The sequence below is a fragment of the Stenella coeruleoalba genome (genome assembly GCF_951394435.1).
Source record: "Stenella coeruleoalba genome assembly, chromosome: X".
NCBI classification, from domain to species: Eukaryota; Metazoa; Chordata; class Mammalia; order Artiodactyla; family Delphinidae; genus Stenella; species Stenella coeruleoalba.
In genome coordinates, this window is record NC_137152.1 from 68,981,018 (window position 1) to 69,005,220 (window position 24,203).

The 24,203-nt window shown below is 34.0% G+C and overlaps 1 protein-coding gene across 5 annotated transcripts in view; it reads left to right on the forward strand.

Moving 5' to 3' along the window:
* The window catches only part of DACH2 (dachshund family transcription factor 2), a 634,770-nt gene that overhangs the window by 472,017 nt on the left and 138,550 nt on the right, over positions 1-24,203 (forward strand). For all 5 annotated transcript variants that reach the window (XM_079910014.1, XM_079910011.1, XM_079910012.1 and 2 more), the window contains one exon: positions 10,517-10,689. In XM_079910014.1, the coding sequence (XP_079766140.1) occupies positions 10,517-10,689 (173 nt within the window). The remainder of the gene's footprint in view (positions 1-10,516; positions 10,690-24,203) is intronic.

Sequence of the window (24,203 nt, forward strand, 5' to 3'; positions counted from 1 at the left end):
TATTGGGTGATTATACTTTATGGATAAGTGAATAAGTGATATAAATGACAGTGATATTATAAAGGACAGGAGGGAGGAATTGGAAATACTCTGCTATAAGGTAACTTCACCACCCATGAAATGGCTTAGTGTCATTTGAAAGCAGATTTAAATAAGTTGTAAAATGTATATTACAAACTCCAGGGAAATCACTTATTTTTTTTAAAAAGTAAGTATAATTAACATGATAAAAGAGGAGAGAAAAATGAGTCATATAAAATGGTCAGTTAACACCAGAGAAAACAACAAAAGAGTGGAAGACAAGACTTAAAAAAAAGAAAAAACAAGGACATGAATAGAAAACAGTAACAAATATGATAGCTACCTATCCTACTATCATAATCACTTTAAATATGATTGGTCTAAATACACCAATTAAAGACATAGACTGGCCTATGAATATTAGTGACCTGGGTTATTGATGATTTTGCTTGTACTCAAAATACTTCTTGTGTAATCAGGTATCAAGTAAAAGAAAAGCAAAAAAAAGCAAAAGCAGCAACAGCAAAAAGTAAAAATAATGGAGACACAGTAGATAAGAAAACTCAGGAGCCAGCCATGCTGAGAACCACCCTCCCACCAGTGGGCTGGCACAATCCCTGGGACTGCCTGAGCAGTGCAGCCAGCCCAGCCCTACACACCAGTGAGCTTGAAGCCATTGCACAAGGAAAGGCCTGGCAGCCAAATGGGCTGGTGACTAACCTCACCTACCAGTGTGCCCATAGTAGTTGAACCGATCACAACAGAAGGGCTCATGCAGCCCACACAGAAGTCACTCCTAGAGCACATAGCTCTGCCAACCAGAAGGTTTATGCTGCTGTGCCCCATAGGACGTCTCCTATAAAAGGCCAATTTTCCAAAATCAGGAAATGTAACCAACCTACTTAATACATAGAAATATACATAGAAAATTAGGCAAAGTGAGGAGACAGAGGAATGTGTTCCAAACAGAGAAACAAGACAAAACCACAGAAGAAGAACATAGCAAAGTGGAAACAAGCAATCTACCCAATAAAGAGTTCAACTTAATAATCATAAAGATGCTCAATGAAGTCAGGAGAAGAATAGATGATCACAGTGAGAAGCTTTACAAATAGTTAGAAAATATAAAGAAGAACTAAACAGAAATGTAGAATACAATAACCTAAATAAAAAAAATGCACTAGAAGGGATCAATAGTAGATTAGATGATACAGAGGAATGCATTGGCAAAATGGAAGACAGAGTAGTGGAAATCACTCAAGCTGAACAGAAAAAAAGAAAATAATTTTAAAAAATGAGAACAGTTTAGAAGACATCTGGGACAACATCAAGCATTCTAACATCAGCATGCTGGGGGGGGGCAGGAGGAAAAGAGAGGGCAGAGAATTTATTTGAATAAATAATAGCTGAAAACTTCCCTACCCTGGGAAAGGAAATGGACATCCAGGTCGAGGAAGCACAGATAGTTCCAGACAAGGTGAAACCAAACAGATCCACACCAAGACAAATTATAATTAAAATGACAAAAAATAAAGAGAAAATCTTAAAAACAGTAATATGCAAGCAGCTGGTTAACTTGAAGGGAACTTCCATAAAACAATCAGACCCTTATCAGCAGAAACTTTGCAGGCCAGAAATGACTGGCATGATGAAAGTGATTAATGGCAAAACCCTACAACCAAGAATAAACAATCTGGTAAGGCTGTCGTTCATATTTGAAGGAGAGATAGTTTTACAGACAAGCAAAAACTAAAGAGTTCAGCACCACTAAAACTGCTTTGCAAGAAATGTTAAAAGAACTCCTTTAAGTGGAAAAGACCACAACTAGAAATATAAAAATTATGAAAGGAAATGTCTCATTGGTAAAGGCAAACATACAGGAAAGGTAGTAGATCAACCACTTAAAAGCTGGTAGTAAGGTTAAAAGATAAAAGTAGTAAAATCATCTATATCCACAATAAGTAGTTAGGTGATATACAAAACAAAAAAAAAAGTAAAATATGACATCAAAAACATTACCTGTGAAGGATGGAGAATAAAATGCAGGGTTGTTAGAATCTGTTTGAACTTAAGAGATCATCCACTTAATATATGAACCACATGGTAAAGACAAACCAAAAACCTATAATAGATACACACACAAAAGGAGAAAGTGTTCAAATATAACATTAAAGATAGTCATCAAATCACAAGGGAAGAGAGCAAAAGGTAAGAAAGGAACAAAAGAGAACTTCAAAAACAATCAGAAAACAAAATGACAGTAAGTACATATCTATCAATAATTACTTTAAATGTAAATGGACTAAATATTCCAACCAAGAGAAACAGGTTTGGTTATACTGATTAAAAAACAAGACTCATACATATGCTGCTTATAAGAGACTCACTTCAGATCTAAAGACACATACAGACTGAAACTGAGAGAATGGGGAAAGGTACTTCATGCAGATGGAAATGAAGAAAACTGGGATAGCAATACTTATATCAGACAACACAGACTTTAAAACAAAGACTGTAGCAAGAGAAAGAAGGGCATTACATAATTATAAAAGGATCAATCCAACAAGTAGATATAACAATTATAAATATATGTGAACTCAATATAAGAGCACCCAAATACATAGCAAATACTATCAAACATAAAGGGAGAAATTGACAGTAACAAAATAATAGTAAGTGACATTTACACCCCATTTACATCAGTGGATCTATCACTCAGACAAAAATCAATAAGGAAACATTGGCCTTAAATGACACATTAGATCAGATGGAATTAAAAGATACATACATAGAACATGCCATCCAAAACCTGCAGAATAACGTTCTTTTCAAGTGCACATGGAACAGTTTCCAGGATAGATCACATGCTGGGCCACAAACAAGTCCCAATAAATTTAGCAAGGTTGAAATCATATCAAGCATCTTTTCCCACCACAACGCTATGAGACTAGAAATCAGCCATAATGAAATGAACTGCAAGAACACAAAAATGTGGAGGCTACACAATATGCTACTGAACAATCAATGTGTCACTAAGAAATTCAAAGAGGAAATTAAAAATACCTGGAGACAAATGGAAATGGAAAAAAAATCAAAATCTATGGAAAACAAAAGCAATTCTAAGAGGGTTGTTTATAGTGATATAAGTCCATTCCTGGAAAGAAGAAAAATCTTAAACAACTTAACCTTACACATAAAGGAACTAGGAAAAATACCCAAAGTTAGTAGAAAGAAAGAAATAATAAAGATCAGAGCAGAAGTAAATGATATAGAGACAAAAATAGTAAAGATCAAGGAAACTAAGAGTTGGTTCTGTTAAAAGGTAAACAACATTGTTAAATCTTTAGGCAGACCCATGAAGAAAAAAAGAGAGAAGACCCAACTAAATAAAATCAATAATGAAAAAGGAGAATTTAAACCAATATCACAGAAATACAAAGGATCCTAAGAGTTTACCTCAAACAATTACATGTCAATAAAATGGACAGCCTAGAAGAAATGGAAAAATTTCTAGAAATGTACAATCTCCCAGGATTGACTCTGAAAGAAATAGAAAATATGACCAGTAAGGAAATCAAATTAATAATAGAAAAACTCCCAACAAATAGAAGTCCAGTACCAGATGGCTTCACAGGTGAATTCTACCATACATTTAAAGAAGAGTGAATGCCTATCATTCTCAAACTATTCCAAAATATTGAAAAGGAAGGAATGCTTCTGAACTAATTCCATGAAGCCAATGTCACACTTATACCAAAATCAGACAAAGACACCACAAAAAATAAAATTAGAGGCCAATATCACTGTTGAACATAGATGCAAAAATTCTCAACAAAATATTAGCAAACTGAATCAGCAATTGATTAAAAAGATCATATACCATGATCAAGTGGAATTTATTACAGGGATACAAGGATGGCTCAATATCTGAAACTCAGTCAACATAATACACCACATTAGCAAAACAAAAGATAAAAATCATCTCAATAGATGCAGAAAAAGCTTTTGATAAAATCCAACATCCATTTATGATTAAAAACTCTTAATAATATTGGTATAGAGGGAAGATATCTCAACATAATGAAGGCCATATATTACAAACCTACATCCAACAGAGTACACAATGGTGAAAAGCTCATAACACTTCATCTAAGGTCAGGAACAAGACAAAGATACCCACTCTTGCCACTTTTATTCAAGATCGTTCTAGTTACAGCAATCAGATAAGAAAAAATAAATAAAAGGAACCCAAATTGGAAGGGAAGTAAAAACTCACTGTTTGTAAATGATGTGATACTATATAGAGAACACTCTTAAGATACCACCCAAAACTATTAGAGCTAAAAAACAAATTCAGTAAATTTGTAGGAAACAAAATTAATATACAGAAATCTATTGCATTTATATACACTAACAATGAACTATCTGAAAGAGAAGTTAAGAAAACAATTTCATTTGCAATTGCATTAAAAAGAATGAAATACCTAGGAATAAGCCAAACCAAGAAGTTAAAAGTTTTGTACTCAGGAAACTGTAAGATATTGATGGAAGAAATTGAAGATGATACAAACAAATAGAAGGAAACGCTATGCTCATGGATTGGAAAAATTAATATTGTTAAAATGACCATACTACCCAAGGCAATCTACAGATTCAATGCAGACTCTATCAAAATACCCATGGCATTTTTCACAGAACTAGAACAAATAATTCTAAAATTTATATGGAAACACAAAAGACCCCAAAACAATCTTGAGAAAGAAAAACAAAGCTGGAGGTGTCATGCTCCCTGATTCCAAGATGTACTTCAAAGCTACAGTAATCCAAACAGTATGGTACTGGCACAAGAACAGACACATAGATTAATGAAACAGAATAGGGAGCCCAGATATGATCCGAGACTCACATGGTCAATAAATCTCTGGCAAAGGAGGCAAAGTTTACAATGGGAAAAAGACAGCCTCTTCAGTAAATGGTGTTGGGAAACTGGACAGTTACATGGAAAAGAATCAAACTGGACTACTTTCTCACACAATATACAAAAATAAACTCAAAACAGATTAAAGACTTAAAAGTAAAACCTGAAACATAAAACTCTTATAAAAAATCATAGGCAGTAAATTCTTTGACATCAATCTTAGCAATATATTTTTGGATATGTGTCCTCAGGCAAGAGAAACAAAAGCAAAAATAATCAATTGTGACTACCTAAAACTAAAAAACTTCTGCACAGTGAAGGAAACTATTAATAAAAGAAAAGTCTGCCTACTGAATGGGAGAAGATATTTATATAAGATATATCTGATAAGGCATTAATATCCAAAACATACAAAGGACTCATTCAGCTCAACATCAAAAAATCACCTGATTAAAAAATGGGCAGTGGACTTGAATAGACATTTTTCCAAAGAAGACATGCAGGTGGCCAACAGATGCATGAAAGTATGCTCAACATCACTAATCATCAGGGAAATGCAAATCAAAACCAAAATGAGATCTCACCTCATGCCTGTCAAAAAGATAAGAAGTAACAAATATTGGCAAGGATTTGGAGAAAAGGAACCCTCATGCACTGTTGATGGAATGTTAATTGGTGTAGCCACTATGTAAAATGATATGGACATTCCTCAAAAAATTGAAAATAGAACTACCATACCATCCAGCAGTTCCACTCCTGGGTATTTATCTGAGGAAACCAAAAATACTAATTTGAAAGAAAAAATATGTACCTAACTGTTCATAGCAGCATTATTTATAGTAGCCAAGATAATGGAAGCCACCTAAATGTCTACAACTGATGAATGGTTAAAGAAGAGGTGAAATATTACTCAGCACTTGAGATCTTGCCATTTCAAGTGCTGAATATTACTCAGCACTTGAAATCTTGCCATATGCAACAATGTGGATGGACCTGGAGGGTATTATGCTTAGAGAAATGTCAGACAGAGAAAGACAAATACTGTATGTTTTCACTTATATGCAGAATTTAAAAAACAAATCAAATTAACAAATACTACAAAACATATACAGACTCACAGATTCAGAGAACAAACTAGTTGTTACCACAAGGGGCAGGTGTTGGGGGAAGGGCAAAATAGGTAATGGGGATTAAGAGGTACAAAGTACAGGTTATAAAACAGATAGATCTTAGGGATGTAATGAACAACACAGGGAATAGAGCCAATATTTTATAATAACTTTGTATGGTGCATAATCTATAAAAGTATCGAATCATCAAGTGTACACCTGAAGCTAATATAACATTGTAAGTCAATTATATTTCAATTTTAAAAAAATAAATAGCCTAATTAAAAATGGGTCAAAGACCTGAACAGACACCTCATCAAATAAGATATACAGATGACAAATAATCATATGAAAATATACTCAACATCATATGCTATTAGGGAGTTTCAGATTAAAACAAATGAGATACCCCTGCACACCTATTGGAATGGCTAAAATCCAAAACTTCATCAACATTAATTGCTGGTATGGATTTGGAGCAAGAGGAGCTCTCATTCATTGCTGGTGGGAATGCAATATGGGACAGCCATATTGGAAAGCATTTGACAGTTTCTCACAAAGCTAAACTGAGTCTCCGTTGTTTATCAAATGAATTGAAAATTTATGTCCACACAAATATCTACATACCAATGTTTATAGCAACCCTATTCATAATTGCTAAAAGTTGGAAGCAAACCACAGTGTTCTTCAATAGCTGAATGAGTAAACAAACTGTGGTATATCCATGCCATGGAAGAATAGTTAGCAATAAAAACAAATGAGTTGTGATGCCTGGAAAAGACTAGTGCATATTTCTAAGAGAAACAAAGCCAGTCTGAAAAAAACAAATACTGTATGAGTCCACTTATATGGCATTCAGGAAAAGGCAAATCTATAGAGACATTAAAAGCCAAGTGTAAGAGGAGGGGTGAATAGATGGAGCAGAGGGGATTTTCAAGGCCAGTTAAACTAACTATTCTGTATTATACTGTAATGGTAGATACATGATACTGTGCATTTGTGAAAATCCTTAGAATTTGCAATGCAAAGAATGAACCCTATTGCACATTATGGACAGTAAGTAGTTAATAATAATGTATCAATATTGATTCATCCATTGTAGCAAGTGTACCTCACTAATCCATGATGTTACTTAGAGGGGAAACTGCTGGTGGAGGGGAAGTATATGGAAATTCTCTGTAAATTCTGCTCATTTTTTTTTTCTGTAAACCTAAAACTGCTCTAAAATTAAAGTCCATTGATGAAAAAGAGGAGGAGGACTTTTACCATACCCAAATAAATGTGTTAGAGTGGTAGATTCCAGAGAGAGGCATCAACAAAAGTGAAGGCTAAGGGAAGTTAAAATTGCAGAGAGCTACAACTAGTCCAGAGGGGCTAGAGTAGAGCATACACAGAGGGATATAGTGAGATATCAAAGCTAGAAAGGTATGTTCACATGAAACCAAAGAGCTTATATTTTATTCTAGAGACAGTGAGTAGCCACTGAAAGTCTAAAATTTGGAGTGGAAAGGCAAATTAAATGGCATAGGAAAACCAGGAAGACAGGTTACCTTCTAAGCATGGTGGGATTAGTGCCTGCCTGTAGAATGCAATATATCACAGAGGAAAACATGACTTGGAAACCAAATGAATGTGATATTTTAGAGGGAAGATTAGAGTATTATTGAAGTTTGTAACCTTAATGGCTGGGAGGAGGTGGTGCCATGCACTTACATAAAAGTTATAGGAGTTGCCAGAATACCAAGATGCATTAGAAAGAGTGCTTATAGTCGTCTGCCTGATGTCCTTGTGGTTGATAGGAAAGAAAAATTCATTTTGGTGATATTTAAAAAGAGTTTGTCTTCATTACCATTCTATTAAAAGTTGCTGTACATTTCTGACATGTGACTAAATGAGCCAGATTGCTGGAGTGTTGTATACTATTGATGGCTCTTAATGTTTCCAGCTTTGGGAAAAGGTTGACTTACATAATTCAGTATTTGCATATGCTTTGCATGTGCAGCTCAACTGGGGTCACTGTTAAACTTGCCTGTAATATAAATATTAGCTTAAATTCCAGGGTACTATAGTCAATTCATGGTTAGTTATTGTAGGTCATGATATGAAATTGTGACTTTTAAGCACTTCATGGTTATTTGAAATGTTTGATGAATTGTATTTTAAAACTGTCAATGAGCTGTTAAATTCTGTTTGTCGTTTGCATTTAGTTTGCATGTCAATTGGACTTTAAGTAGGCATATGACTTGATACTGCCAGATGGTATCTGAATGATGCTGGAAAATTTTGGAGAATGAGGAAAGATTATTATACTGCTAAGGGAAATGTAAACTGAACAAAAGTTTATTTGAGAGGTAAATGGAGGCACTGATGGCTACTTTTCATCTACGGTTTGATCAATTTTCTATTAAAATACTGAGTACATAAAGAAGAATTGGAAGTCTATAATTATCTTGGGTTTGTGGTAAATGAGAAGCTTATATAGAAATCTATGTATGTTATTGATGGTTGCTATTATATGGAGCATAAAGTGAAGGTTCTTAGGGGAAGATAAATAGTGATTAATTTATGTTATGGAATATCCTATCATTATAGCAAAGCTGTATGATGGTTAACGTATAAAATGCATATATATCTAAGTAATTTTGAAAGCTTAACTGAAAATAAACGAATTTAAAACGGGGTGCAGAAATCCATTTTGAATTCAGTGTTTACATTGTGTTCAGGCTTTAAAGTAATAATCACAGGAAAAAGGTTTCACATCTGAAAAGTATGTTTTGATAGATTGCTCCTAAAAAGGATTCAGAGACTGAGTCATAAGTGAAGTGATGGGGAAAAGTTTAAAATACTTTATCAATATTCTTTGGGCATTTGGAGTCATAGGAAGTATAGAATATGTTTCCCTTCTGGGGTTCCATGCAAAATTTGTTTCTAGCTTTTTTATTATCCTTGTGTAATTCTGATAACAGTGCATTTTGTAGCTATCTTTATCAGAAATATTGGTGATGGTTGTATTCTTTATTTACAAGTTTCTTTAATAGAGATAACCACTTTAATGTATGAGACCTGTTATATCCGGAAGTTTGTTTTATTGTGCTGCTTTTGAAATTGTTTTGTTAATGACTTTAATTCAACCATTATTGTTGAACCCAGGAGATGGACTTCAAATCAATTCACAATGTTTCTTCCTTCTAGCCTCCTTTTTGTCCTAAAAATATGTGTGTAAAGTGTTTGTATTACTGTTACTGTTGTTTTGAGGAAAGATATTTAAGGGGCCTGTGAATATATTTCCTATAGATTCATCGTTGTACACTTGCTGTTGTGATATGGGAAGCAAGAAAAAATGAGGGGATGGCAAAGAGGAAAAAGAGATGTTATTAACAGTTGATAATTGTGTGCAAGACAAACACAAACATTGCCCATAGTAGAATGTTAATAGTCTGTAACAATTTAGGAAAATTTTAGGCAAGCATGTTTTAGAACATCTGTTAAAGATTGATAGTTTCTGGGCTCATGTCCAAAAGAAGGCAAGATCAAGATAATAGTTTAAAATACATTATAAAGTGCTATGGTTTACTTATTGTAGTCATGTTAACATCCGTAATGTTAGGCTAACTTTCCTTATCCTCTGCTCAAAGGTATTTCTTTACAAATCCCAACCTTATAAGGGGAAAGTAGACAACTATTTTAATTTGTTACCATTTTCGTGATGACATATCTGTGGCTACCACAAGTGTAATGTGGATAGTACTTGAAAGATATTAAGAAATTCAAAATATGTGAGAAATATTTCACATTGCATAAGAAAATAAATGGAATTCTTGACGCTACTCAAAGATATTGGTATTTGTTATTAAACTGGAAAACAGGCTGATATTTTGGTAGGGGAGTTATTCCTTACAGACAAAGGTTCCAAATTAGAGCTATACACATTCATTTTAGAGATTTATAACTAAAAGAGTAGGACATATTCCAAATCTTATTTTCTTCAATAATTCTGAAGCCTAGAGAATCTATATCTTATCATACCAGCGCCACTATTATGTCTCCTAAAGAAAGAGTTAAGCTAGAAACTATCTATACACCAGTACGTTATAATGTTTAAAAAGAAAGTTACTTCTTTTTGTTAAACAAAGTGATGTTCAGCTGAAAGATTTTTGTTTGTTTTTATAAGTAAAAAAGTTTGAACCTTGAAACTATTTTGGGAGTGAGAGCATGAACAAGGAATATTGTTAAATAAAAGTCTGTGGATATAGGAATATTTTTAAATTATAAAACAATGTTAAATGTCATAAGTACTAGTAATTTCTCAAAGAGATACTAGGATATATTAAAAATTCATTTAAAAAAATTCAACAAGAGTGAAATATAGATTTTTTTTTACTATTTTATAGGATCAATTTTGATGTGATTTCCCTTTGTCCAAACAATGTAACTAATGTAATAATTTAACATGTGCTGTCTCTTTTAGGACTGGATCTGCCATTTATGATGATGCCTCATCCCCTACTTCCAGTCAGCTTACCTCCTGCATCAGTTGCCATGGCAATGAATCAGATGAACCATCTCAATACTATTGCCAACATGGCTGCTGCAGCCCAGATTCACAGTCCACTCTCCAGAGCTGGGGCCTCAGTTATAAAGGTAAGAATCATGATTTAGAAGAGGACAAAGGTGTTAATTACATGTAAATGTTGATAAAATAATAGCAATACCACTAGATCTTCAGTAAAAACACACAGCTCATTGACTCAGTTGCCTAGCATAAAGTATTGATGAGTTTGATTTCTGACTAAGCCTGCTAAGGTGTTTTTTGTTTTTTATTTTTGTTATTGTTGTTGTTTGTTTTCATTAAATGACCACAGATATGACCTTTACTTCTAGCTTCCTGTCTTGCATTCATAAGAACAGTGTGTGGCAGGTGTGCCCAGCTAAGGACAGAGTAGAAGAATGTGCAAAATCTATTCCCATTGCTGGTGTGAGACAAAGTAACCACTGCATCTTTTTGGTGTTTGTGATGCGGTTGTGGAGTAGTATATACCATACAAGGCTTATAGTCAGAAAGACCTGAATTTCAATTCTTATTCTGCCAATTAATAGCTGAATGACCTTGGATATGACAATTAACCCTCCTGAACTTGTTTCCACAACTGTAAAATATAGGTGATAGTAATAATCTATACCACTTATTTCATTGGCTGTCTGGAGATAATATGAGTAAAATATAGTTTAAAACTGTGAAACATTAAATAAATACTTATGATAATTTATATCATTATCATCATATTCTAGAATAATTTTTTTCAAAATTTCAGGATAAATGGGTAATGAAACACAAATAATATTTTATAATCCTCCTTATGTCTCCTATTAGTTTGGCACATGGTCTCTCTGCCCTCCAAGTAACACGTGAACTAAGCTCTTTAATATATTTTTCCTTTTGTTGAGGAGATAATATAAGGGTATATAGGATCAAAAGAGTAGCTAATCCGGGCAACCTTTGATTTGTTCCTTTGTTCCTCCATTTATTCAACAAATATTATTCTCTTGATATTTACACATCACAGAGAGAGAAATATAGGATATGAATAGGACATAATTCCTGACTTCCAGGACTCACAAACTAAATTTAAGACAAACAACAAGTACCATTTAACTTACATAAGACTGTGATGGATAGCATAGAGAATAACCAAGTATTACCAGAATTTAGAGGAGGAAGAGATCAAACCTAGATTGAAGAAAGAGGGAGCAGGAATCACAAATGGCATTACAGTTGATGGATTTGAGCTGGGCCTTGAAATATTGATATGATTGCAATAGATGTACATGGGAGTAAAAGAAGTGAAGGCAGAAGAAATGTGAGATTCTAGACATTTTTGTTCCATTTTAAATTAGCTTCCAGTTTGTGGGACTTCTAAAACAATGAAGAATGGATAAAGAAGATGTGGCACATATATACAATGGAATATTACTCGGCCATAAAAAGAAATGAAATTGAGTTATTTGTAGTGAGGTGGATGGACCTAGAGTCTGTCATACAGACAGAAGTAAGTCAGAAAGAGAAAAATAAATACCGTATGCTAACACATATATATGGAACCTAAGAAAAAAAATGTCATGAAGAATCTAGGGGTAAGACAGGAATAAAGACACAGACCTACTAGAGAATGGACTTGAGGATATGGGGAGGGGGAAGGGTAAGCTGTGACAAAGTGAGAGAGTCACATGGACATATATACACTACCAAACATAGAATAGATAGCTGGTGGGAAGCAGCTGCATAGCACAGGGAGATCAACAAGGTGCTTTGTGACCACCTAAAGGGGTGGGATAAGGAGGGTGGGAGGGAGGGAGACACAAGAGGGAAGAGATATGGGAACATATGTATATGTATAACTGATTCACTTTGTTGTAAAGCGGAAACTAGCACACCATTGTAAAGCAATTATACTCCAATAAAGATGTAAAAAAAAAAGAGAAAATTTAAAACATAACTTTGTAGGAAAGGAAAACTGATAAATTTTTATTAAGCTCCATATGTATTTCCATGGCCAAGAGGCATTGTACTTCCTGTAAAGATTGTGATCCTCAGTGAACTAGTCTACCCCAGCTAATCAGAGATCTGTTTGAATACTTGATCAGAACGTAAACCAGGAATCTGAGTTGTCTTTGAGACAAAAAATCACCCATGAACATTATTTAAATGATGGAGTAGGGGCTTCCCTGGTGGCGCAGTGGTTGAGAGTCCACCCGCTGATGCAGGGGACACGGGTTCGTGCCCCAGTCCAGGAAGATCCCACATGACGTGGAGTGGCTGGGCCCTTGAGCCATGGCCGCTAAGCCTGCGCGTCCGGAGCCTGTGCTCCGCAACGGGAGAGGCAACAACAGTGAGAGGCCCGCGTACCGCAAAAAAAAAAAAAAAAAAAAAAGATGGAATAAGTTTCCTATGATTTTGAAACTGGATGGCTACTATATAAATGTGACCCCACACAAAACAGGGAAACTCTATTATGAAAAAAACCATGATTTACAGTAATGGAATTGTCATGCTTACTTTGAAATGATGAAAAAATACACTCAATAGAGGCATGATTATGGCTCTTCAGAAGTACCTTTGTTTACTTTCTTAATGACCATTACTCAGAATGAATCAGCTACATTTTGATTGAATGTTTGGGACTTTTGATAGCTTTGTGATGAATTTGGATCAAAGAGGCACTTGGGGACGGAGTTCATGACTAGTATTTGGCTATTGGTGGAGATAACGATTGAAATGGAAAGGATAATTATCTTTTCCTTTAATAATCCAAATATTGTTAATGTATAAAAGCAATATAGCTATATTTTTGTTTATTGCTGATTTGTCTATTTCATATGCAACCTATTTTAAGAGGAAGTCAGAACCTTCACAAACACAATTGGATGCTGTTTTGTAAAAGTTGCCATGGATCACATGGTTATTTAAGTCCTGCAATTATGCAGAAACCATTTTACGCTGAAGAAAATTACATCTACTTTCATATAGTTATTTTGACTAAAGTCAGTTGAAAACAAAATATTTATTTTACATTCCTTTTGATAAATTTCTCTGCAAATCTATTGAAATAGATTTCCATCAGAGGATGAGAAGGAAATAAAAAAATTTTTTACAGAGTTGATTTCAGTGAATATGTAGTGAGAAGTTTTTAATATAATTGCCAAGTTTTTCTTGTTTATTTTTGAAAAGATGCTATTGTATGATAGTAACATTATTAGTTTTAAAATAATAATTCACAGGAACTAGCATAACAAAAATAATTGAATTAATTGACAAATTAGGTGTTCATATGTTAAAACCTCACCCCTTCTTTTAAGAACTGTTATCAATATGATACTATGTGGTACCCAATTCTATGGACAGAAATTTCACACCTCTGTTGATCTATATTTCAACAGAAATTTGTTTTCAATGTGCTTCTTGGTGAAGCACGTTTTCAAAGTTCAATCTATTAAAATATCACATGCAGTGGGCAAACCTATGAATTGAGAGTTTATCATGTACTACTACTTGTCACATACAGGAACTATTAAAAAAACACATTTTCTCTATTACATTTACAGATTATTTTTATCCTGGTAGTTTGTCATAAAAAAACAGGTATTTAAATTTGTATTACTCATTGTAATTACTCACAAAATATTTGCATTGAAGTCATCAGATCTTTTATATTATATTTACCATTTAGAGGTAAACTGTCCTTCCAAAATTTGAATGATCAGAAAACTTAACATTTAACATTTAGAAATAAATGACATAATTATGGAATTTGATTTTTTCTGACAAATCCACTATGAATTAAGGAAAGCCACAACAGCTTGCTTCACAAAACCCTCTTTGCTGTGTATTACATTGTCTGAGCTTAGGCGGTCAGCTATAACAAAATACCATAAACTAGATGGCTTAAACAAGAGAAATTTCTCACAGTTCTAGAGGCTGGGAAATCCAAGACCAAAGTGCCTATGATTATGTTCCTGGTGAGAGCTCTCTTTCTGGTTTGCAGACAGTCATCTTCTTGCTGTGTCCTCACAAGGTGAAGAGAGAGAGAGGAAGCTAGCTCTACAATGCCTCTTCTTATAAGGGCACTAATCCCAACATGAAGTTTCCCCCCTTATGACCTATTACCTCCCAGAAGCCCCATCTCTAAATACCACCACATACATTTAGGATTAGAGTTTCAACCCATGAATTTTGGGGAGACAAGCTTTCAGTCCATAGCATAGACAATCTAATGTGATTATAGAGTCATCTAGGAAAGCAAGTGATTTAACACACAGCTGCAGGAAAAAAAATATATATCAGAAACTTGATATACAGAGTAAGAGATTATAACACATTACAAAAAAGTTCAAAATATGTGTTTAGTTGTATTAAAATTTACAAATATTCACAAAAAGATCTACCAAACTTATTGATGTGCTTAAATGTTTTCATATCATATCCTGTTTTCATATCATTTTTTTAAATCTCTGGAATTTAAAAAAGTGCTGTGATATTGTTTCCAGAATCCTTCTAAACACCTGCTAGTCTCCTTTAGTGTAGTTTGTGTTAAGCTGATGCCTGTGTGTTGTCACTGATGCTCATGAGACTGTAATCACAATTTCCTTCGGAAGCTGGACTTGCAGTATGTGCTTTGAATATATGAGAAATAGAGAATATCAAGTTAGTGAATGACTTGCTCCATAAACCATATTTAATTTCCAACACTTAGCATTTCTTTTTTTATATTTCACATATTTTGACATTTTTATTTTTAAAGGGTTTTATTTTATTCTTTTTCAAAATATGTTCCCATTTGGTTATTAGAGAATATTGAGCAAAGTTCCCTGTGCTATATAGTAGGTAGCTGGTTAACTATTTTAAATATAACAGTATGTACATGTGTGTCCCAAACTCCCAGTCTATCCCTCACCCCCACCCCATGCTTCCCTGTGACAACCATAAGTTCTTTCTCTAAGACTGTGAGTCTGTTTCTGTTTTGTGTATAAGTTCAGTTGTATCATTTTTTTTAGATTCCGCATATAAGTGATATCATATGATATTTGTCTTCCTCTGTCTGACATACTTCACTTAGTATGATAATCTCCAAGTCCATCCATGTTGCTGCAAATGGCATTATTTCATTCATTTTATGGCTGAGTAATATTCCATTGTATATATGTACCTCATCTTCTTTATCCATTCATCTGTTGATGAACATTTAGGTTGCTTCCATGTCTCGGCTATTGTAAACAGTGCTGCAATGAACATTGTGATGCATGTATACTTTCGAACCAAGGTTTTCTCCAGATATATACATAAGAGTGGGATTGCTGGATCATATGGTAGTTCTATTTTTAGTTTTTTAAGGAAACTCCACACTGTTCTCCATAGTGGCTGTACCAATTTTCATTCCCATCAACAGTGGAAGAGAATTCCCTTTTCTCTACACCCTGTCCAACATTTATTGTTTGTAAATTTTTGCTGATGGCCATTCTGACTGGTGTCAGTTGATATCTTATTGTAGTTTTGATTTGCATTTCTCTAATAATTGGTGATGTTAAACATCTTTTCATGTGCCTCTTGGCCATCTGTATGTCTTCTTTGGAGAAATGTCTATTTAGGTCTTCTGCCCATTTGTTGATTGGGTTGTTTGTTTTTATAGTATTGAGCCACATGAGCTCTTTGTAAATTTTGGAAACTAATCCTTTGTTGGTTGCATCATTTGCAAATATTTTCTCTCATTCTGTGGTTGTCTTTTTGTTTTGTTTATGTTTTCCTTTGCTGTGCAAAAGCTATTGAGTTTAATTAGGTTTGTTTATTTTTTGTTTTTATTTTCATTACTGTGGGGGATGGATTGAAAAAGATATTGCTGTGATTTATGTCAGAGATTGTTCTGCCTATGTTTCCCTCTAAGAGTTTTACAGTCTCACATTTAGGTCTTTAAACCATTTTGAGTTTATTTTTGTGTGTGGTGTTAAAGAGTGTTCTAATTTCATTTTTTTACATGTAGCTGTCCAGTTCTCCCAGCACTATTTATTGAAGAGACTGTTTTTCCTCCATTGTATAGTCTTGCCTCCTTTGTCATAGATTAATTGACGATAGGTGCATGGGTTCATTTCTGGGCTTTCTATGCTGTTCCATTGATCTATATTTCTGTTTTTGTGCCAGTACCATACTCTTTTGATGACTATAGCTTTGTAGTATAGTCTGAGGTCAGGGAGCCTGATTCCTCCACCTCCGTTTTTCTTTCTCAAGATTGCTTTGGTTATTTGGAGTCTTTTGTGTCTCTATATGAATTTCAAGATTTTTTGTTCCAGTTCTGTGAAAAATGCCATTGGTAATTTGATAGGGATTGCATTGAATCTGTAGATTGCCTTGGGTAGTATAGTCATTTTCCCAATATTCATTCTTCCAATCCAAGAACATGGTATATTTTTCCATCTGTTTATGTTGTCTTCGATTTCTTTCATCAGCATCTTATAGTTTTCCAATACAGGTCTTTCTTCTCCTTAGGTAGGTTTATTCCTATGTATTTTATTCTTTTTGATGTGATGGTATATGGGGCTGTTTCTTTAATTTCTCTTTCTGATCTTTTGTTGTTAGTGTATAGAAATGGAACAGATTTCTGTGTATTCATTTTGTATCCTTCCAGTTTACTGAATCCATTGATGAGGTCTAGTAGTTTTCTGGTAGCATTTATAAGATTTTCTATGTATAGTATCAAATGTATAGTATCATGTCATCTGCAAACAGTGACAGTTTTGCTTCTTCTTTTCCAATTTGGATTCCTTTTATTTCGTTTTCTTCTCTGTTTGCCATGGCTAGGACTTCCAGAACTATGTTGAATAAAAGTGGCAAGAGCAGACATCCTTGTCTTGTTGCTGATCTTAGAAGAAATGCTTTCAGCTTTTCACTGTTGAGTATGATGTTAGCTGAAGGTTTGTCACATATAGCCTTTATTATATTGAAGTTTGTTCTTTCTTTGCTCACTTTCTGGAGAGTTTTTATCATAAATGGGTGTTGAAAGCACTTAGCATTTCTGATTAAAGTGCCTGGGAGGACATATTTTAATATTCCTGTGCTTCACTTTTTCTTTCTGCAAACTAGATCTCTCACATTCTTTACACTTCATTTCTATGTTTCAATTTCTTCTGATTGAATCTGCATCAGAAAACTGGTTAGGCTAATCTATAAGTCATGTTAACTCCTAATCATAATTCAGGTTAGCCAATTTGGTATATGTTAGCAAGTATATTGTTAGCTATTTGAATCAGAAGAAGCCACTGATATCTGGTTTAAAGCCATCCATAATTTTTATTCTCCATTGATTGAGTCCCTATTATGCATCAGGTGGTTTTTAAGGTTTATAACCTAATGGGAAGAGACAAATAATAAACAGAATTCTTTATTAAAAATTTAAACAGATAAAATGAACTAATATGTACTATTTTGAAAACATGCTTTTGCTGATTTTGTTTTATACTCCATGAGACCAGGATTCCTGTCATAAGAAAAATGGAAACTACGTATAATGATTTAAGTTTTCTTACTTTCTCTGTGCTTAAAAGTTTATTTGTGGATGATTGTCAGTGTGTCATGTTTGTCCTTAATTTTTCAGGTTCTTTAAAAGGACCAATGTAGAATGCATACAACTGTGATTGCATATTTGCATAATATGTGTTTTAATAATGTGACAGTGTACTTGAGTTCATTTGAATGCTCATAAACTCAAATGAATGCAACACTTAGTGTACTTATTCATAATCTTGTTATTTGTCTAGTGTGATAATGTTGAACATTAGAATGAAATAAAAAACCTTCAAATGCCTATAATAGACTTAAAAGTTCAGTGTTTTAGAGTTTTTATTTGGTCCAGCATCCAGTGGTGTGTCTGTAAAGCAGCTCTTCATAAACAAAACAAAATAAAAAAGAAAACCTCTGATTTATAACATTTGCCAATTTCTATGGTGTAAATATTCCCACAATGGCTGATTTCAAGTTAACAACAGCTTAACACTTGGCTCACAGAATTACTGTATATTTAACAATTATCTCTAGTTTGAGCAAGACAACACTCTCCTTTGAAAGCATTACATGAAATATGAAATGTTTATCAAATCAAACTTTCTATGCCAATATTCTCCCATATCCATTAAGCAAATCAAACAAAATCTTTTCAAAGAAGTTTACCTATTATCTTTTATTTCTTCAGAAAGGCATAACATGTGAGTCAAAGTTTGAGAAATCTCTATAAAATGAATGAATAATTAGTTTCTTTGACAATTGATATTATACCAGCTTAACATAGAATAAAGTCAAATTGGAAAGAGCATAATTTCATTTGTGCCTTTTTCTTCTACCACTGTGTAAATATTTCTACCCTAGTGTGAAAAAAGTTAGGTGATTAGAGGTGTTGACTCCTGCAAATATCCTTAGATAGTGAAAGTTAACGCAAGGTAGGCTAGACCTGGCTTTGTCTTTTTCATTTCCTTTTCACAGGTAGGAGAGAAAACCATAGCTTTTTAGAGCTCTGAGAAGTGATGTGACTTTTAGAAACTTAGAATCTACAGAAAATATATATTTGCTTATGGTTTAATAAATTTCCCCACCTCCATGGTGGTAAACAGTTAACAAAGTATCTTAGGCAGATGCATAGCACATACCTACTATAGCAACACTATTCAATATAGTAGCCACTAGCCACATGTGGCTATTTCAATTTAAATTAATTAAATAAAATGAAAACTTCAGTTCCTCGGTTTCAACTAGCCACATTTCAACTTCTCAATAGTCACATGGTTCTTGACTACTATATTAGATAGCACAGGTAAGGAACATTTGCGTCACTGAAGAAAATTTTATTGGACAGCACTGTTCTAGAGCATTAGAGAGGATGGTTGGAAAGTTCAGAATCCCTAGTAATCTTTGGCAAAAAAGGATAATACAGATTGAAAAAATCAGCAAATGGATTGCAATTAGCCTTGAATTTGCCAGAAATGATAGCTATTGCTGAATATTGTCTTACTCCATTATTACTGTCATCTTTTTCTATTAGGAAACAGAGAGCAAGAACACAGAATTCACTGATTTAGCAAAGGTCTAATGTGTGTAAAGGATCATGTTACATTGCTTTATCAAAAACACAAAATGAAACAGGCAGATACCCCATCCCCCAAATAATTTATAGAATTATATACTGTTTCTGGCTAGAGCCATCATAGTTTGTCAGCTAAGTAAGATGCATTGAGAAGATTTCACTGGAGGCAGTATGGCATGATGAGTAAGAGCACAAGCTCTGAAGTCAGATTGTCTGTATTTGAATCCTGGTTTCAAAATTTCTTTTTATATGACTTTAGGAAAATGAATTAACCTGCTTGTATCTCAGTTTGCCTTATTTCCCAATGAAATGGGGATAATAATTGTACCTACTTCACAGTGTTAACAAAAGACTTCAATGAGACAAACTTGTTAACACACTTAGAGCACTGTCTGACATCTAGTAAATACTCAGTATATATATTACCTAATATTATTTTCTTTTATTATGTTTTATACTTGTTTTCTTTTATTATGTTTTCTATACTCACATAGAAATAGTAATAAGTAGAAACCAAAATCATGGCAAAGAGCTACCCTGAGAAAGAAGTAGCTTTCCCTATATACATTTGTCTGTGCAACTTCTTATCAGTACCAGGACCAAGGGTTCCCCACCATTAGATGCATATACAGGTATTGGACCCGCCCTCTAGAGAGCATCTGTTCATGTGCAATGGCTGTTTAGATCTCAGTGCCACAAAAGAAAAGTTAGGAATCTGATGGGAACTGGAGAGAGGTGCCCATTCTGATATCAAAATTGATCTAATTTGTACTTTATTTTAACTTATCTTTAAATGTGTATATGTGGATTATTTAGTCTTTAGTCTGAACTATGAGAATCTACACACCATATGAAGACACCCATAGGCCTTTCTTTCATCCTCAATGGGTATATTAGTCACTCAATAAATGTTTGTTGCATGAATGAATGAAAACTAATGATTCATCGGATATTAAACTTTGAGGAGTGTTTTCAACATAAATGATCATTAGTGATACAGACGTTAATTCCCAAGCTGGAAAAGACATTATAAGTTGCAAACAAATCTTTTTTTGGTTTTGGTTTTGTGGTTGTTGTTTGCTTCTGTTTTTTGGCCAGAAACTAGTTTGGGAATATTGTTATGCCAGGCACATAGTCTTTAGGTCTGGCTCAGATCCCTTTACTGTTGGCTCAGATATTATCATTTGTAGCTAATAACTAATATAACTATAACATGAATTGAAAATTGCATTATGATCATTAGGCTTTCAAAGTTTTCATCCTTCAGTTATATTACTCAATGTGACAAAATCCTGAGAGCAGAATAGGTAAAATACCTGACTGATATGAAAATATATTTTCCTACATTTAAATATTTTATAGTACAGTTTTTCTGTATTTGTGGGAAACTTTGTCATATCAGTGTGCCATAGTTTTCTCTGATAACAAATTTAAGAAATTTAAGTAGGAAGCTGTTATTTAGCTGTTTACCAGTATCATCTGATTAGCTGTGTTTTTTGTTTAGCTGAGCAGCTGGCAATTAATGAATTGATTGGAAATTGTCACAAGGCAATGGCATTAGCACGTGAACATCTGGTATTAAAATTAGTCAACACAGAGAGGGTTTTTTGTGATAATTCAAATTCACTGAAAAAATCACTAGTTGAATTTTATTCTAAGTGCTCTGTGGAAAGACAAAGCTATTACTGTTTTTAGAACGTGAGATGAAGATGCATTGAGTGAGAATTAAGGTGAGTGTGTGTGTGTGTGTGTGTGTGTGTGTGTGTGTGTGTGTGTTTGGATGGGTGGCAGAGGCCCAAGCCTACAACATAATTTGCAAGCCATACATATTCCCACTGAACTATCCATTCTCCCACTCGAGGTCATTTATATGCTATGAACAGATATTATGGCTGATTCTCTTCAGCTGTCAGCCTCTTCCAGAACAAGTTTCAAATTGAAGAGGTGGAAGGGTCCTTTGTCCAAATATTACATAGGTCACAGTTAGGGCATGCTTATGATTTTGGACTTTCTCATGGTTACATGTTCCAGTTGTACCCCCCTCATCTGTCTGTTTTTTTCTAAATTCATGAAAACCCTGCCATATCCATCTGTGTTAACTTAAATACATTTGTATATTGTTGATTGTGGAACACATACTAATTCTTAAACTGATTCATAAAAATTCATAAAGTATCATGCATCCAATAGTATTCAAAGATAATAAATCTGAGCATCAAATTCTTCCTCAGGACTAATGGTAACCCAAGTTAGCAACAACAATGAACAAACTTCTTATTTTCTTGTTCCTGATTTTATTATTTAAGTCTGTCAAATTAAAATCTGTTCTGTTTCTGCATAACTCTGGTGACAGTACAGAAGGAACACATCAATTAAATATGAAATATCAAGACAAATGCATGAATAAAATATCTAGCATTCAGATAAACTTCCAAAAGCCACTCCTAAGCAGCGAAATGCCATTAAATCCTTTAGAACTCATTAATAGATTAACATTCGGAAGAGTAATTGCAGTGAGAGTTGAATTCCAATTAAATAAAAATACAAATTGTATGTTACATAACCCCACTGAATGCTTGAGAAGAATCAGTATCATAAAACATCAGAGGTACAATTTAACATTGAGATAGGTGTTTTTAAAAGGCAACTACGCACATGAACACATACATATAAACACGTTTAATATGCATGTATTAGTACTTCACAAGTTCTACGTATATTATACTTCCAAAGATGTAAAGAAATACATTGAGATGAAATAAAGGATCTCCATGAAAATGGGCAGAATTGATACCTTAGTGCCAACAAACTAAAGTCTTTACCAAACTGACTGTGTTAAACCTTGTATAAAACTGATTATTCTCAGCTTTGACCCTGTTTTTTATTAAGGTTCAAATGTACTTTCAAATGATTTAATATGATGAACATCTCCTTTGAACATATGTATCCCCAAAAAAGGGAAACAGTGTGATAGAAGAGGGAATAATAGGTACTAATTAAAAATGTTTTCTATAATGACTCTTTCTTCTTAGGCACAAGCCTTGAACTATGTATGTATATGCTAGAATTTGAGTTATTATTGCAGATAATTTTACTAATTTCAGGGGAAAGTGGGGATTGATTGGGTAAGTATGTATCAGTTTTGGAAATCTCCCTCCTTTGCTACTTTGACTGAATATGGAGAAAACTTCTGCAGTGTTTCAGAAGAGCTACAGCTGTTTTTGATGGGGCACAAATGAAATACATGAAGAGTAACAGTGTTGTAAAACTCATAAATGCCAAATAAAATTATGTCATCAATGAGTAAAATGGAGTTATAGATTTGCAATTTTCCTTTTTAAATGCCCTTATTGATTTGTTGCAAATACTGTTAACCCTGTATTTGGCAAATGGTGAAGACATTATCACTTGTGTTCTCATTTGTAATAAAACAGATTAACTTGCTGTGAAAATTTAACGAGACTGAGACACAACAGTAGCCACCTAATGAACCAAAACACATTGCAGTTAAGTAGCTAAATAGATGCATACTGATTACAGGGCTGAAAAATGGATCTGCTTACTTGCAAAGTAGAAATTGTTTATAGAACTATTCATTATTTTAGGCAAAATTAAACATTCCCAGTTTCCTACAGATTTTTCTTCTTTTTTGAGGTACACAGGCCTCTCACTGTTGTGGCCTCTCCCGTTGCGGAGCACAGGCTCCGGACGCACAGGCTCAGCAGCCATGCTCACAGGCCCAGCCGCTCCGCGGCATGTGGGATCTTCCCGTACGGGGGCACGAACCCGTGTCCCCTGCATCGGCAGGTGGTCCCCTGCATCGGCAGGTGGACTCTCAACCACTGTGCCACCAGGGAAGCCACAGATTACTTTTTTAAACCCACCTAATTCTTAATCAGTATGAGGCACTGGATTCATCTAATGTTGTTTACATGGTGAAAAAAGTCTGTGAAAAAAGTCTGTGAAAAAAGTCTGACCTCTTAGGAAACAATAACAATGAATTGAACCTTGATCGAATTTGGAAAGTGCAGGCTACAAAATATTAAAGCAGAAATATGACTTTATGCAAAATGCTACTGTAGCTCTAAGTCATGTTTTCAAAGTTAATTTATTTTTCCACCTAATGTAATGTTCAAAATGTCAAAGAAAGTGTTTAAGAGTAATTATTTGAGTTCATATTATTTGTTCATATGAAAATTTTAAACATTTTGGAGTATTCCTCTTTATAGCATTGTATTTTTTCTCATTATTTATAGTACTTTCTATTTGTGTAGATGTTCTTCCAATTTTTAAAAAATTCAGTATGAGCTTTCATTTTATAAGCAGGGTGAGCAAGATCAAGTATCACTGTCACTTGAATTCTCTTGCTTTTCCAAACCATCAACTTTATGAATCACTCCCAAATTTTCCATTTTTATTATGGCAGCATATATTGCTGTGTATTATTCCTGTTTGCCACTACACAGTGATTTTGTTTGTTCAGTTCTATTTTTGCTCAGTAACTGCTGTACTTTGTCTCTATCCATTCACTTACAGGTC